At 53.5% G+C, this 16,261-nt stretch overlaps 1 protein-coding gene across 1 annotated transcript; it reads left to right on the top strand.

Annotated features, from left to right (window-relative positions):
• The first annotated feature begins 1,855 nt into the window (after positions 1 to 1,855).
• On the top strand, positions 1,856 to 14,323 carry ITIH3 (inter-alpha-trypsin inhibitor heavy chain 3). Its single transcript, XM_012735167.1, has 22 exons — positions 1,856 to 1,948; positions 2,549 to 2,569; positions 3,495 to 3,661; positions 3,744 to 3,848; positions 4,096 to 4,258; positions 4,797 to 4,910; positions 5,837 to 5,962; positions 6,206 to 6,322; positions 6,568 to 6,736; positions 7,282 to 7,407; positions 7,663 to 7,844; positions 8,903 to 9,088; positions 9,219 to 9,358; positions 9,991 to 10,145; positions 10,768 to 10,785; positions 11,760 to 11,783; positions 11,983 to 12,018; positions 12,153 to 12,266; positions 12,637 to 12,841; positions 13,484 to 13,656; positions 13,822 to 13,933; positions 14,107 to 14,323. Exons 1-22 carry the CDS (start codon positions 1,856 to 1,858, stop codon positions 14,321 to 14,323), a joined length of 2,763 nt encoding a protein of 920 aa, XP_012590621.1.
• Positions 14,324 to 16,261: the final 1,938 nt, after the last annotated feature.

Here is a 16,261-nt window from a genome sequence, read left to right as displayed (position 1 = left end):
CATTGCACTATCTAGAGTGTCCTGAGCTTCCCAAGGGAGACACATGGGCTGCCAGCTGAGCGGTCAATCTAAGAAAAGCTCTACCCAACCTGGGCCTCATTTTCCCCTGCTGGAGAGCAGAAATAGGGTGAGCCTGAAGATCTCTTAGATTTCATCTAATTCCAAATTCCACATCATAAGTCTGGGTCTTTCCAAGTCGCTAGCTGTCCCTCAGGGCATCTTGAGCTGCCTCAGAATTCCTAATTTGAGATGTCACTCCCGCAAAATTCCAAACATTTGGGGATGAGGCAGTTGTTTGGACAAAGGGGCAGGAGGAACTTCCGCCAGCAGCTGCTGGGCCTTGAAGTGGAGCCACTGGGCAGTGTTAGCATGACAATGGTTCTGCCACCATCCCAAGTTGCTCAGCGAGTAGTGGCCACAGGGGCTGAAAATGACCACATGAATAAGTCGTCCCAGGGGCCAGGCACAGGGCTCCACAGCACAGCTCTGAGAGAAGTCCCTGTTCCCAGGGGTGAGCGGCTGCTGCCTTTGGCCTCTCAGTCCCAAGCACAGTGTCCTTGGGCAGTAGGAGTTGGTGACACGGTTCAGGAGCCTGAGAACAGGCACCTCCTAGTGCAGCCTCAAGTTCAGGCAGTTGCTACATCAGTAGCTGCAGCTATGGGGCCACCATCATTTTGCAACCTTGGCCCCTGCCACTTCTAATCATTCCTTCCTCATGGGTCCTGATGCCTCCTGACTTCAACTTTCTGCCTCTTGCTCTGTTTCTCTTCTCCCAGCAGTCAACCCTCTCTTCTGCACATATCAGTCAGGTTTTCACAGTCAAACTTTTCATCCCATGGTGGAAGCCCTAAGTTCACTGCCCAGGGCCTGGGCTTCCTCATCAGTGCCACTGAGTAGTAGCTGTGGAGGTCACTGGGTCACTGTGTTCAGGAGAGCCTGGGTCTGGCAAACAGTAGGCAGCCACCCTGAAGAACTGGCAGCATCCAGGTGTGACCCAGGAGGTGCCAGCCCCCAAGAGGAGAGGCTCAAGCCATTCTTCAGTTTTCTTTGTCCTGGAGCCAGAGTTCCATTCTCACTGGAGACTGTTGGGAAAGGACTCTCCAAAAGGCTGAGAGCAGCCAAGTCTCTAACCAGGACCTGGGAACACAGTGACCAACATGATACAACATGACCTTCCAGGAACTGGAAGTCTGGAGGGCATAGTCAGTTGCTTAACATGTAAACCTCCACATAAGATATCAGCTGAGCAGGTCTTCAGGATGCTTGGTGCCTGGAGCAGGTTGTCAGTGGCTGACTAGAGGACAAAAAAAGGTCTCAGAGAAGATGCCCTGGGGCTGGTGGGGGAGATGAGTAAGGGCACACCCAGGAAGCAGAAGCAAGCTGGAGTCATGTCACCATGACAGCTGAGCCATGAGACTCACGGCTTGTCTTTTCTAAGGTTATGAGAGCCTTCATTGGGTTATGAACAAGCATTTCATCTGGGAAAACCCCTGCTTTGGGGTGCTGGGTTTTGTTTGTGCCCTGGTACCCTTGAGAAAGGAAGCCCTTTCCTTGAGAGCAGTGTCAGAGTCAATGATGCTGAAGAGTCCTGGGGCCCATTTGCCAACTCACACCTCTGCTTCCCTAGGGCTGCAAGTCCCCAGACTTCAGGAGTGAAGTCTCCACACTGTTGACAATACCCATCAGAACCCCTAGTAGGGACAAGTCCAGAGCTATTACTCCACCCACACCCTAGATTCCCGGAGTAGCCTCCCTCTCCTGCTCTTCCCGCCCCTGCACTGCAGGTCACTGACCGCACTCGAAAAACACCGGGCTCCCTCATATAAGAGTGCAGTGTTGGCGTGTGTGCTCAGCGATGGCGTCTGCCAGGTGGCCTTGCCTCCTTCTGGCCCTGCTCTCCTGCTTGGCGGTCTCCGGCTCTCCCAGAAGCCACTCCCAGCCACTGCAGGTAAGTCTGCTCCCTCTTCACCATCTGGCCTCTCCAATGGGCAGAAGCCTCAGGCTGCGGACAGGAGGCAGAAGCCCAGGCGGCAAGCTTCAGGAGACCCGGCTGGATGTTACGGACAACAGTGCTCCAGATCAGTGGTCTAACTCTGGGCGAAGTTCTTCAGGCTCCCTACACCTCTGTTTCCCCACCTAGCAAATGGGCAAGGCATGATGTGCTTATCTCACTGAAGGCATGAAGCCACCTCTGACCTAAAGGCAAGGCTGACCTGAGTTCTGGGGGGCCCGATAGTAGGCATTCTGGGAGGAGGACCGGGGGCCAGAGCCTAGGGACAAGCGGAGTGAGAAATGCTATGTGGGGCAGGGGAGAGCTCGGGGTTTGGCCTTGCCCTCTGCCCTGGGTAGGTTGGAGACCTGCCCTCTCTGGACCTCAGTTTCCTCATCTGTTCAGAGCCTTCCTACTCTGACATGTGGCTCTGGTGGGTGCTATGTCTGGACCCACCTCAAAGCATGTGTTGGGCTGTCACCACTGCACGGGGACCTCACCTGCTCCCAGATCACAGTGGCCTTGGCCTCAGTCTGATCTCTGTGTTTACTTTTGCAGAAACGGAGCCTCCCAGAAGGGGTAAGAACTTTTATCAGGGACGGGAAGAGAGGGGCAGGTCAGGATGGGGCAGGTTGCTCAACACCTGACGGGGTGAGCCTTAGTGACAGGTCCCTCTCAGCTGGCAAACAGCTCATGGCTACCTGGCCTGGCAGACCCATACCACTAGAAGGTCACTGGAAAACAAATGCCATGCCCCCTCAGACCTCACCCCATGTGGCAAGGAACTGCCTTCCTTCACAAACATAAGCCCTTACTAGTGCCCACTCTGTGCATGGGCTGGGGACACGAAGTGGCCCATCACACCCTCAAAAAACATCTTTATATCTATGTTTAACCCAGACCCTCCCTCAGCCTACTGCCCCCGTTGGAAAGAGGGCGTCGGGGGGGACACAGGTCATCTCCATGCACTGCTCTGGGCATGGCATATAAGTGCCTTTTGGGAGACAGAATCAGGCAATGGTCAAAGGACACAGGAGGCTGCCAGGCGTGTGTCTGTGTGAGTCTTTCAAAGGTGAAGCATGAAGTGTGAGTGGAAAGGGTAGGACAGGTGTTCCTGCTGCAGAGCATGGCTGCAGCGAGGAGTGAGCCGAGGAGGCAGGACCTGCCTGAGGAACTCAGAGCCATGGGAAGACTGTCCTGAGAGTAATGGGTGCATGGGAGGGCTTCAAGCAGGAGAGGGACAAGATCAGATTCTGGTTTTTGCAAGGTCTTACCGGCTACCGTTTCACATAGACCGGTTAAAGAGCTGAGAAGATAGAGCAGCCGTCAGAGCTGTGGTGTCCACTGAACATGGGCCAAGGATGCCACTCAGCGTCTGACATGGGTGACCAGGAGAATGGAAGAGTCACTGACCAGATGGAGACTTTGGAAGCTACAGAGGGGAGCTTGGGAGGACGGGGCCCCCCGTGCTCATGCCTGCTGACCACTACTCACCTCTACACAGGTGGTTAATGGCATCGAGGTCTACAGTACCAAGATCAGCAGCAAGGTCACCTCCCGCTTTGCGCACAATGTGGTCACTACACGGGCCGTCAACCGAGCAGACACGGCCAAGGAGGTCTCCTTTGATGTGGACCTGCCCAAGACCGCCTTCATCACCAACTTCACCTTGTGGGTGTCCCCATGGCAGTCGGCTATGGGCTCAGGAGGGGCGCCTGGCCCGGCACAAGCTCCTGACTTGCTCTTCCTACAGGACCATAGATGGTGTCACCTACCCTGGGAATGTCAAAGAGAAGGAAGTTGCCAAGAAGCAGTATGAAAAGGCCGTGTCTCAGGGCAAGACAGCCGGCTTGGTCAAGTAAGTGTGGTGTCCCCCTGCCCAAGACCCTGGGAGAATATTTGGGCTGTAAGGGCCCAGCTATTATTATTATTATTATACTATTATACATTTTAATACATTACATTATATTACTATTATACTGTATTATCTAATTATCACAGCAAAATATATCCATCATTTTTACATTATCCCATTTTGAAACTGAGGCCCAAGCAGGACTGACTTGTGCAGGATCCAGCAATTGTTGTCTTGCACCCCTATTTAGGGCTTCTGGGAGAAAGCTGGAGAAATTTACAGTCTCAGTCAATGTGGCTGCAGGCAGTGATGTCACCTTTGAGCTAATCTACGAGGAGCTGCTCAAGAGACACAAAGGCAAGTACGAGATGTACCTCAAGGTCAAGCCCAAGCAACTGATCAAGCACTTTGAGGTAAGAGCTCCTACAAGTCCTGCCGAATCCGCAGGCAGGGTGGGCGAGCCGGCAGGCTCCAGGGGAGAACCCAGAATGGGAGTCCAGGTCCCACCTCTTTGCTGAGGAGGCTCGGGGGGAATTAGAGTCCCTGGCAACAGCAATGGGGACGATGGGGAGGGGTCTGCAGTCTGCTAGACCTGGCAGATCCTGGTCGGCTGTTGGGCCCTTGCAGGCAGTGTCAATGTCTGTCTCACACTTGTCGTTGGTTATGTGGGGAATTTTACCTACCTCAGAGCTGAAAGCCCATGCAAACGCTTTAGTGGTGGAATGTGGGGTACCATCCGGAAGGTGGCGGAAGAGCTTGGGGTCAGAGTTCCCTTTTCTAAGTCCTTGTGGTCATTTTCTTGATGGGACACACTAGGCTTGGCGATCACAACGGTGTCTTAGAGAAAGTCCCTGCACTGTGATTGGCCCACCTCCTCCCCCTTGGCTTTGTCCTGGAGGCCAGCGTCTGTCCCATGATTGAGTGACCCCTCTTTGCCTTTGACCATTTCAGATCCAAGCAGATATCTTCGAGCCCCAGGGCATCAGCATGCTGGACGCTGAGGCTTCATTCATCACCAATGACCTCCTGGGCAGTGCCCTCACCAAGTCCTTCTCAGGAAAAAAGGTGGTGTAGATAGCTCTTGGCCTGCGGGGGCAGGGGCAGGACCCTAGTGGGACATGTTGACCCCAGTCTGGCCTGATGTGATAAGTGAAAAGATGTGTCATCTTTCTCCATGGCCACTTGGACCAGGAGTGAGGGTGCTTGAGGTGGGGGGGGGGGCTGTTTGCTGATGACTTGCTAGAGAAATTGAGGTCCCAATTATGCTGGCAGGTAGGGGAACCATCTTGAAGCCCTGTTGCTTTCCATGTTGAGAAGTGGGTAGGGCGGGTTACTGACCCTAGTTTACAAATGAGGAGATTGGGGACACAGGGAGTCATTTTGAACTATACATTGAGAGGTAAAAGATGAAAGAGAATTTCGTTCCTGGTGCTGGTGTCTGGCTCTGGTCCTCAAGACTCCCAAGTATACCAGGAATCTTGCTGGGTTTTGGCAAGGCATGAATAAACATTTACACCCACACAAACCTTAGTTGTGTAGGACTTCCATGAGAAGACCCCCAGGCACACCCCTGAGGGTGCTGGCTTCTGCTGGGTGGGGTCCTGTCCTGGGCCCCTGCTCCTCTTGTTTCTGCTCTCTTCTCTTTACCTTCCCTCCCCTCTCCAACCCATGCAACTCTACCCAACATGGTCATGGTGCATAACTCCCTTCCCTAAGTGGCTTCTTGGTGCTGAGCTCCAAGGTAGACTGAGTATGGGAGAGAAAAGAAGGGAGAGAGAAAAAGGCTGAGCTGACAGGGCCTCTGTCTCCAAGGAGCCCTGGTTTCTGAAGGGCAGAGAAGTGCTGCAAAAAGTCAGCACAGGCTGGATGTACTGCCCAGGCACCGTCTGACAGAAGGGCTGTGCTTCTACCTCGCAGGGTTGCCCTGGGCTGAGGGCTGCAGAGGGCAGACCCTGGCCAAGCTGAGCCAGCCCTCCATCTTCCTCCCTCAGGGCCACGTATCCTTCAAGCCCAGCTTGGACCAACAGCGTTCATGCCCAACCTGTACAGACTCCCTCCTCGATGGAGAGTTCACCATCTCCTATGACGTAAACAGAGAGTCTCCAGCTAACTTACAGGTACCCGCCAGCTGGCTCCACTGCCTGGTCAATTTCCCATCAAGGTGGATAAGAGCTGTTGTGGGGAGAGGCTGGTGCCACCACCCTCCACATTCAGCCCAAGGCCACGTTTCCTGCACAAGGGGATAGCAGGCAGTCCAGAGCTTTGGTGTGGTGCCCAGTGGGTGGGAAACCAAGGCTAGTAAATTCAATGTGAGGCCGCAAAAGTGACTTTGGCCTTCGGGCTCTCTCTGCCCTTTCCAGATCGTCAATGGCTATTTTGTGCATTTCTTTGCACCTAAAGACCTTCCTGTGGTGCCAAAGAATGTGGTCTTCGTGATTGATGTCAGTGGCTCCATGTCTGGTCGGAAATTAAGTCAGGTAGGTACTTCTCTGGGTGCAAGTGGGGCAGGGAGGAGGGAAGATGGACTTTTTTTTTTTTTGTTAAGTGGACAAAGCTGATACTTCTAGCAAATAGGAGGAAGGGGACAGGATAAAAGAAGACACCTGCATCTAGGCCTCTTTGTTGCAGGTGGCATGGGCCCACTGCCAACCTGGGCTGGACGGCCCTGGGCTATCTGCTGCTTGATCTTCGAGCCCTGAGCTACTTGTCTTTCTCTTCCCAGACAAAGGATGCCCTCCTCAAAATCCTAGATGACATGAAGGAAGACGACTTCCTGAACTTCATCCTGTTCAGCAGCGATGTGACCACATGGAAGGATAATTTAGTTCAAGCCAATTCTGAGAACATCCAGAAAGCCAAGGAGTTTGTGCGGGGTATTAAAGATTTAGGAGGTAAGAGTGGAGGGGAGAAGCTGTGGCCTATTTCCCTCCTGCCTCGGGCAGAGGCTCTGTGGTCCCAACCCTTGCAGACCCCAGACACCTGTAACATTGGGAGTGGGGCTCCCTAGGCATATCTCAAGATGTCTTCTCTGTGGGCTTGGGAAACCCATTCTTTCTATTTCTGACATACGATCTTGGTGAGATGAGGCCACAGGGAACACTTATCCTTGGCTAGTGCTTATGGAAAAAATCCCAGGTACTGCTCCCCACTGCTCCCTTCTCCCCCTGGTAAGAAGAGTTACCCACTGTTTCCCCAATTGATTTTATAATCGTTTTATGCTTCCATCCTTCTGGCAGTTCTAAGAGGCCTGCCCTTGCATCCCTGCTTGAAAAAGCCATTCAGCTACCACTCCCTGATTCATACGGTCACTATTTATCTTGTGCTACCTCGTCTCCCGGGCAAGGTTCCTGGGCACATGAGTGTGACCTGCAGTTCCGACCTCCTCCACCCGCGCCCAGAGGGCCCTTACCCACACTGCTGTCTGTCTGTTTACCAGCAACCAACATCAATGACGGGATGCTGAGGGGCATCAACATGCTGAAGAAGGCCCAGGAGCAGCAAACGTTCCCAAAAAGGAACACCGCCATTGTCATCATGCTGACCGATGGCGACCCTAATGTCGGTGAGGCAGAGGGGTGTGGCACAGTGCCTGGCTGTGCCCTGGTGCTACTGTAACAGCTCTAGCGAGGGTCCCCCACAGCCTGTGAGCCCCTCAAGGGCCAGGGCTTGCCTCCCCCAGCTAGAGCTCTCCATCCTCTGTGTTGACGGGCTGGTGGCCATGAAGCTGTCAACTGCAAGGAGTCAGGCATCTCCCGACAGAGCTACTTGTGACATTGACAGGGCTGTGGCTGGAGCATAACACCCCCTTCTCCTGCAGGTGAAAGTGACCCTGTAAAAATCCAAGAGAATGTGCGGAAGGCCATTGGGGGCAAGTTCCCCTTATATAACCTGGGTTTTGGCAACAATCTGAATTATAATTTCCTGGAGACTATGGCCCTGGAAAACAATGGCTTTGCCCGGCGCATTTATGAGGATTCTGATGCCAGTTTGCAGTTGCAGGTAGGCCTTGTTGTGGTGAGCGGCTCGTGACTCCCTCAGAACCTATCCACCATGCGATGGGTTCAGTTACTAGAAAGAGCTTCTGTGTGAGTTAAAATTGACCTCTGGCTCTTTCTTATCCAACAGTAATGGTTCTGAGTTTGTGTTTGGGCTACACACGAACAGACCTGCTTCCTCTGTAGGACTGCCAGCTCAAATATAGTACAACCTGTATTTGAAAAAAAAAAAAAAGAACTTTGACACATGAAATGATATTTTAATGTGAACATGCTGCAAATAGTGCATAGACATCTCATGGGTTTGCTGGAGCTGCTGTAACAAAGTGCCATAAGCTGGGGTACTTACATGACAGAAAGCTAGGGCTTCACAGTTCTGGAGGCCAGAGCTCCAAACTCAAGGTGCCCTTTCACATGGTCTTCCCTGTGTGCATGTCTGTCTCTGTGTCCAAATTCCCCCTTTTGTAAGGACACTGGACACTGGATTAGGGCCCAGCCTTATGACCTTATTTTTATTTGCTACCTCTGTGAGGATCTTGTTCTCAAATCAGACCATAACCTGAGGGTCCAGGGATAAGGACTTTAACATAGTGTTTTAAGGCACAGAGTCAAACCTTAGCAGACATACTTATGCTAATGATTTTCGGTTTATCTGACACTCACATTTGGTTGTGTGGCCCTGTATTTGTTCTGTCTGGCAACCCAGGGCAGGGGCCTCATGTCTCTTCTGCAGTGGCCCCCAGGCCTTCATGCCCATCTGCCTCTGGGTCGCTATTCTCCCACTCCACATAAGCTTCCCTTTGTGCCTTTCATTCCAACCAGTGCTTCTTGAGTACTGTCTACACAAGGAAAACTCTGTCCTTCCTTTTCTGTTCTTCCCAGTCTTTACCTGGGGGATAGGGATGACTCCCACAAATTTCAGGGTACAGTCAAGACACATGGAAGTGGAATCAGAAGCCAGAACTAGCTCGGCCTGAGGGACTCACGGATTCACTAAGATGTCAGTAGGATCCTGCCCACCCTGGAGGCCTGAAATGACCAGGTCCCTTCTCTGGACTCCAGGGTTTCTATGAGGAGATAGCCAACCCATTGCTGACAAACGTGGAGGTGGAGTACCCTAACAATGCCATCCTGGACCTCACCAAGAACACTTACCAGCATTTCTATGATGGCTCTGAGATTGTGGTTGCTGGACAACTGGTGGACAAGGACCCGAGCCGTTTCAAGGCGGATGTGAAGGGCCATGGGGTGAGCTGGGGATGGGGAATCAGCACTGATGGGGTGCCAGCCTCCTGGCAGTGCGGATCCCCAACGAGCTCAACCTGGTCCTTGGCCTCCAGCTCTCAATTCTCTCACCTCCTCCCACCCCCCACTGCAGGCTATCAATGACCTGACCTTCACAGAGGAGGTGGACATGAAGGAGATGGAGAAGGCCCTGAAGGAACAGGACTACATTTTTGGGAACTACATAGAACGGCTCTGGGCCTACCTCACCATTGAGCAGCTGCTGGATAAACGGTGACCCTCGCCTAACCCTACACCAGACCCCTGGAGCTTCCCAGCACATTCCTGTGCCCTGTATTGGTTATGCCCTGGGGAGTTCAAGAGTTGGAAAACTTGGCCACATCCCCAAGCCCATACCCAGCTGTTCTGCCCTCTTCTTGGCCTAGCTCACAGGATGCTTTTCCAGGGGCAGAGTCTAGGCTGGCATTTGGGTTTCAGAGGCAGCCTGGGGGGCACCTTAAGCATTTTATTCCCTACACCCAGCACAGGCCAACAGAGATGGCAGGGCTGCACACAGAGGGCAGAGCTTGGGTCCATTTGAGGGCCACGTCGGCTTTCTTTTACGGGACTAGCCACTAGCCCTTGGTGCAGGGTCTGGCAAGTGCTAAGAATTCAGCATGTAGATGCTATCACGAGGGGTTATGGCAGTGGCCATTACAAGCCCCTCATATCATGGGTGGGAAAACTGAGGCCAGAGAGGAAAACAGGGCTTGTCTATTTGTCCCAGGGATGGTGCACCAGTCTTTTCTGAGTTCTAGTGGGCTCCAACCTTGGGAGGGGGTGTCCCCGCACAGCCACTGGGGAGTCAGAGCAAGAGAAGGCTGGCAGGGAGCTGGGTTGATCCTTCCACCCCACACCTCCCACAGCAAGAATGCCCATGGCGAGGAGAAGGAGAACCTCACAGCTCAGGCTCTGGACCTGTCCCTCAAGTACCACTTTGTGACTCCACTGACCTCCATGGTGGTGACTAAGCCAGAGGACAATGAGGACAAGACAGCCATCGCTGACAAGCCTGGTGAAGGTGTGCATGGTCCCAAGTTAGAGCCTTCCTTTAGGGCCTAGGCTTTGGGTGCTGGGAGTAGGCCAGGCTGGAAAGATCTCAAACTGCTGAAGAGAGCCAAGGCGACAGGGCATTGAAGGAAAACAGTCTAACAGCTGGTCAGCGGGTTGTGAGGGCGTGAAACTGGCAACATGGACTGTGAGTGTTGTGGGGAGAGGAGCGTCTGAATCTCTAAAGGGATATGAGTAAAGGGGTCCTCATAGGGTCACTTGCAAGAAATACTTCCAGCTAAAAGTTAGGCCTGGAGCAGGCAGCTGGGGATAGTGGGGGGGAGACCTGAGATATGGAGGCTGGGACCATCTGTTATACCAGCCCTGAGAAGGGAGCCCTGAGTGTCCCTGCAACTGGAAAAGAGGGGTGGAGGGTGGGGGCTGGGGATGTACCAGGGAGGCATGAGCTGAACCAGGCCACACTGCTGGAGCCACACTCCAGGAGCTCCTGCTCCAGGGGAGATGCTATGGGGTTCCTGCTGGCTACTGGAGACCCACACCTTGGGCTGGTCAGCCAGGCAGCAACCCAGTCACTTTGGCCTGGATAACCAGAAGCCTGTGGTTTCTGATACGCTTCTTTTCCTCTCTTTCAGGGTCTATGGATGCAGCAGGTGAGCTTTAGCCAGAAGCTAGGTCAGTATCCCAGGAGGGAGACAAGACATAACCAAGGAGGCCTTTCCAAGCACAGAGGATGCCAACCCCAAGGGGGCACCCTAGGATGCCTGGGCACAGCTCTCAATTCTGCTGCCAACTCACAAATGACCTTGGCCAACTTCTACCCCTCTTGGAGCCTCAGGATCCTGCCAGTTGATGATGGGCTTCCCCTGCTCCAGCAGGGACCATCAGTATAAAACTACTCCGACCTGCAAAAATTTGCAGTTTTCCATATCAAACACAGACAGTTAACCCCACAGCAATTCTCTGAGTTCTTGTATGGTTCCCACTTTACAGTGAGGAATCTGAGGCAGAAAGAGAGTAAATCTAGGTTTGAAGACTGTTGGTAGATGGCCAAGTCCAGACTCCATCCCAGGCAGGCTGAGTCGAGTGCCTAAGCTGGGACACACAGCTCTCCCTTCGCTCTCAGTATGAACTGGTGCCTCACCCTCCACAGACCCACCATCACCAGGCAGGGCCTCTCCTGCCGCTGCCTGCCTGCCCTACTTCCATCAATACAACTGACAGCTCGTGCAGGCCAGTCACCGTGGGCCCCTCCAAGCAGCTCAGCCCAGGGCGTGTCACTGCTGAGTACCTGCACAAGCATGTGTGTGTGTGTGTGTGGGGGGGTGTTGGAGAGGGGCCTCTGCCAAGGGGCCTCACCACCCCGCAACTGGGGGTGGGTGTGAGCATTCCTCGTGACAGAGAAATTGACAAACCAGAAGCTCACCTGCCCACCATGCCAAAATGCCATGTCCCAGCCCTAGAAAGGATTTCCTTAGCATCCCCCATTTCTAAAACTTAGGGGTCACATCTTTATTCTCTGTCAGTCAACTGGCCACTGGGGCCCCAGTAGCTCCAGAAAGCTTGGGTTTGGTGGAGGGAAGACCTCTAGACCTCACTCACAACAGCCCTCTGTCTTCTCTTACAGTGCTCCCGTCCACAGCCTACCAGGGTGAGTAGTGCCGGAGGTGGCGTGCTCACTGCCGGGCCTGGCCCTGTGCCATCGCCCTCTGGAACCTTCCCTGAATTAGCACTCCGGGATGGGCATATGTTATAAGTTCTGAAGGGCTGAGGGCATGAGGGAGCAGCAAGAGGATCTGGTGTACAGGGCTGCTTGTTCAGCTCAACTTTCTCTCCCTTTGCATCCACAGTCAGCTACGATCCTCCTCAAACACCCTATTACTACGGTGAGTTCCTTGGCTCCTCCTGGGGCTCTTCAAGGTCCAGGGCAGCACCTCTTGCTTGTCCAGGGAGTATGGGGAGGTCCCTGGAGTAGTAAGAGGCTCCAGGAACCAGCCCCTTCTCTCTGATGTGCCCTCAGTGGATGGGGACCCGCACTTCATCATCCAAGTCCCAGAGAAAGATGATGCCCTCTGTTTCAACATCGACGAAGACCCAGGCACAGTGCTGCGCCTCATTCAGGACCCTGTCACAGGTGTGGGCTACAGCCTGGAGCTGGGGCAGGGCTTTTTCTGGGAAGGTCTGGAGCTCCCCAAGATGGGCACATGGACCATGTCCTCACTCTGCCCATAATGTGCCCATCTTTATATGTACATCACATCCAGAGCCGCTGGCTCACTGAGTATTACCCCGGGTGAAAGATGACCTGGGCCTGGAATGGTTTTTCTCTCACTCTTGCCTGGCCAGGCAAGGGGCAGATCCACAGTCCTCAGCTAACAGTGTGACCCAAAGTGTCTAGGAACAGACAGGGTTGGTCTCTCCTTGGGGTCCCACCCTACTATCCCTAAAATAGGTCCTTAAAGGCCGGCCTGGACTCAGGTTTTGCTGCTCTGTCCCTCTGGCAGGCCTCACAGTTAATGGGCAGATCATTGGTGACAAGACAGGCAGCCCTGACTCTAATACCAGAAAGACTTATTTTGGCAAACTGGGCATTGCCAATGCGCACATGGACTCCCGGATTGAGGTGACACCGGAGAAGATCACTCTGTGGAATGGGGCTGCACGGAGCACCTTCAGCTGGCTCGACACAGTTACGATCTCACAGGATGGGTAAGGCAGGCCTCACTACTAGGTCTCCGAGGGACACTGTGCTAGAAGAGGACTTGAGGGACAGGTTAGCTCCCAGGACAGGAGATCCACAGGGGTCACAGTCTGGTGTCCTCAAAGTCCAGCTCCCGCCCCAGGAGGGCCATGGTGGCCTCCAAACAATGCCTGGGCTCCCCTTGGGGCTAGAGTTGAGGCTGGACAGTTCATACAATTGACTTTGAGAGAAGTGCTGCATGGAAGGAGCCATTAAACGGGTCTACAGGTGTGATGACCTACCTCCATGTGCATCTTCTCTGGCTGAACTGGCCGGTTCTCAAAATTCTCAGGTTCTTTTATGTTGTCCAGAGCCTATGGGCCAAGGGCAGTAGTGTTACTCCAACCGAGGCTCAGAGAGGGGGTAGAACCTGTCCAGTTCACACAGGGAGCCAGCTTCTGACCTGGGACTGCTCCGTGGGTTTTTGCACGGCAGCCCCTTTCCTGATGGTTAAGGAACATGCTCAGGGGAGGGTGTGGACAATATGCAGGGTCTCCAGAGTCTTGTGTCATCAGGAGTCACGCATGGGGAAGGTCCCACCAAGACCCTTGATTCAGATGCTCAGCGCATGACCACTGGGCTCTGCTTGCTGACCCCCTCTGCTTTCCTAGGATGTCCGTGAGCATCAACAGGAAAAAGAACATGGTGATCTCCTTTGGAGATGGGGTTACCTTTGTGGTCATCCTGCACCAGGTGTGGAAGAAACATCCCTTCCACCAGGACTTTCTGGGCTTCTATGTGGTAGACAGTCACCGGATGTCAGCACAGACACATGGACTGCTAGGTACAGAAAGCCAAGCTTCGGGCTGCTCAGGTCCCATAACTGATGGCAAACACTATTCTAGTCACCCCATTCCCAGCGCACACACTCAGCCTTTGCCTCAATCTAGTGGCCATGTCACCTACGGTCAGGCCAGGGGCTGACTGTGTGAATGTTTTTTATTCCCAGGACAATTCTTCCACCCCATTGACTTTAAAGTGTCTGACATCCACTCGGGCTCGGACCCCACAAAGCCACAAGCCACAATGGTAGTGAAGAACCAGCAGCTGACAGTCACCAGGTGAGGCGATCCGGACAGCCTCATGCTGCTCAGTAACAAGATAGGAAAGAGCTCTCCCTGGCCACCCATAGGCCTAGAATCGGTAGCTTCACACCCCTTTTCAACCTTGGGGCAACAGCTTAGCATCTATCTCGCCCACCTATGTTTCATGGTATCTCTCTCCTTTCTCACAGGGGCTCCCAGAAAGACTACAGGAAGGATGTCAACATAGGCACAAAGGTTGCCTGCTGGTTTGTCCACAACAATGGGCAAGGACTGATTGATGGCGTTCACAGCGACTACATTGTCCCTGACCTGTTCTGGGCAAGCCCTCTCCTGCCGAGAGCCCAGCTTGCCTGGCCTCTGGAACAGGGGCACAGAGCAGTGTCAATGGGAGGACTGTGGCAATAAAGCCTGAGGTGGAAGCCAGACCCCACCAGCCTCTGTGTCCTCTGTGAGCCCCTTCTCCAGGGGACCGACAGGCAGCTGGCAACTCCAAGGACAGCTGGCTGGTAGGAAGTTCCTGGGCTTTTCCCCAGAGTGGCCGAGAGGCATGTGGGTAGCATGTCACTTCGCTGAGTTAATGTATAATGGTTTGGAAAGGAGAAGAGACCATGAACTAACTCTAGAGCAAAGGGGCTCTGGCAAATCGGGAAGGCCTGAGCACAGTTCAGGGAATAAAAGAATCAGAAAAAGTCAGGGACACTGACTCAAGAGCGATCCTTCCATGACTTGGAAACAGAGAATGCTCCAGGCAGAGTCATTCATTCCTCCAATCATCTAGTCTTCCATCTACTATCTGTCCATTTCTCCATCTGTCTGTCCACCCACCCATCTGCTGTCCATCCATCCATCAGTTGATAAACTCAATACTCTGGGCCAGAATCTGGGGCTCACAGCATAGTAAACCCACTTCCTATTTGTATGGATGTCCCAAATATGCCTTCAGCTGGATTAGGATCCTCCAATCATACCTCATGGTGATCACCTGCTTCACTCTCACACGATGAGTCCCAAGTGGGTGGCGGTTCAAAGAGGGGAGGTGGGTTGCTCCAAGACTCAGTGCCAGAGCATGCACCCTCATGTGACAGGCCTGCCCCTGTTCAGTCCCTGGCCACTATGAGCCATGAAGTTTAAACCAGTCATTTTGAAGTGGTGGGTCTTCACATCTTTGAAATGGGGAGAAAGATCCTGCCAGGTGTGAAAAGGCCCCATCATGATGATGGCATTGGGTTCTCCCAAGGTGCAGTCTTCATCCTTGGGGTCCAGGCAGCAGCCTGGCCCAGCCAGCTGGAAGGGGGACAGGAGGCCCCAGTGGGAATTGTGTCCTTCCCCACAGTGCGGGTGGGAGGGCTTTCACACAGACGAGACCTGCACAGATCATGTTTTCTTCCTAATCCATGTCATTCTGGCCCTACTCACCCTGACCGTAGCTGCTGATGGCACCCTGGCCTGCAGGTGGCAGTCATGCTCCATGGTGCAGTACACAGCCAGGGCTGGCCTGGCCCTGACTTCCCACTTCTCCAAAATCTCCTTCACACCCCCAGCACTGCTGTCCTTCACCTTCCCTGATTGCTATTCAGTGTCATGGCTATAGGCCTGGTGTGCTTGCCCCCTTTTTCCATTGGGCTAACTTCTCTTTGTTCTTCAGAACTCAACCTTAATAACCCTACTTCCAGGAAGCCTCTCTGATGTCACTCAGGTTGGGCAAGATTTCTCCTGCAATAGCTGGTAATTTGCTGCATGGGAGCTGTCCCAACAGCCACTGAGTCTGTCATGCCGCCCAGTGGACCCAGCACTCAGCCTGGGCCTAGCCTAAGCAGTGCTAGAATTTGGTAAACAAAACAGAAGTGCATGGTCTGTTGTTCATGAAGGACACCTGCAGGCAGTGCTGACTGGACCAGAATGTCACCCATGAGCCCTCTGCCTTTACACATGTTCCACATGCCAGCCCAGTCCAGGTGGTGGTGTCTCAGAGGGACAAGCTTGGTTAACCCTCTCCAACCTGGGATGTCAGAGCCAGCTCCACAGCCAGTCTGACAGCCCTGAGGCTGCTCCCTGTCAGAGCTGTCGCTGGTTTCTTTGAGTGACCTTCACCACAAAGTCACTCAGCCTGAGGCTCTCCCCCACTCCACCCCCAAGCAGGCTTGATGGAGAGGACGCAGTGCAAGACCGTGTGTTTGCTGCTGGAAACCCCACACCAGGTCTCCTCTGACCCTTCTAGAAAAACTCAGTCAGCAAAACGCCCTATATTACTCAAGAGCTGGAATAAGCATGTTTACCCTGATGACTTGGTTTGCTCATTTTCTGCTTTGCCCTGCTGCCAGGAAGCTCAGAAAAGATCTTTGA

Source organism: Condylura cristata, unplaced genomic scaffold (genome assembly GCF_000260355.1).
Source record: "Condylura cristata isolate star-nosed mole 26May11 unplaced genomic scaffold, ConCri1.0 scaffold00004, whole genome shotgun sequence".
Classification (NCBI taxonomy): Eukaryota; Metazoa; Chordata; class Mammalia; order Eulipotyphla; family Talpidae; genus Condylura; species Condylura cristata.
Note: the sequence above shows the minus strand (reverse complement) of the source record. Positions and strands in the feature narration are given on the sequence as shown.

Excerpts from the sequence above, each read along its gene's own strand:
- ITIH3 (XM_012735167.1), top strand. The coding sequence starts at position 1,856 with ATGGCGTCTGCCAGGTGGCCTTGCCTCCTTCTGGCCCTGCTCTCCTGC. Across the intron at positions 5,963-6,205 it reads AGTCTCCAGCTAACTTACAG|ATCGTCAATGGCTATTTTGT; the intron begins GTACCCGCCAGC and ends TGCCCTTTCCAG. Across the intron at positions 13,934-14,106 it reads CAGCAGCTGACAGTCACCAG|GGGCTCCCAGAAAGACTACA; the intron begins GTGAGGCGATCC and ends CCTTTCTCACAG.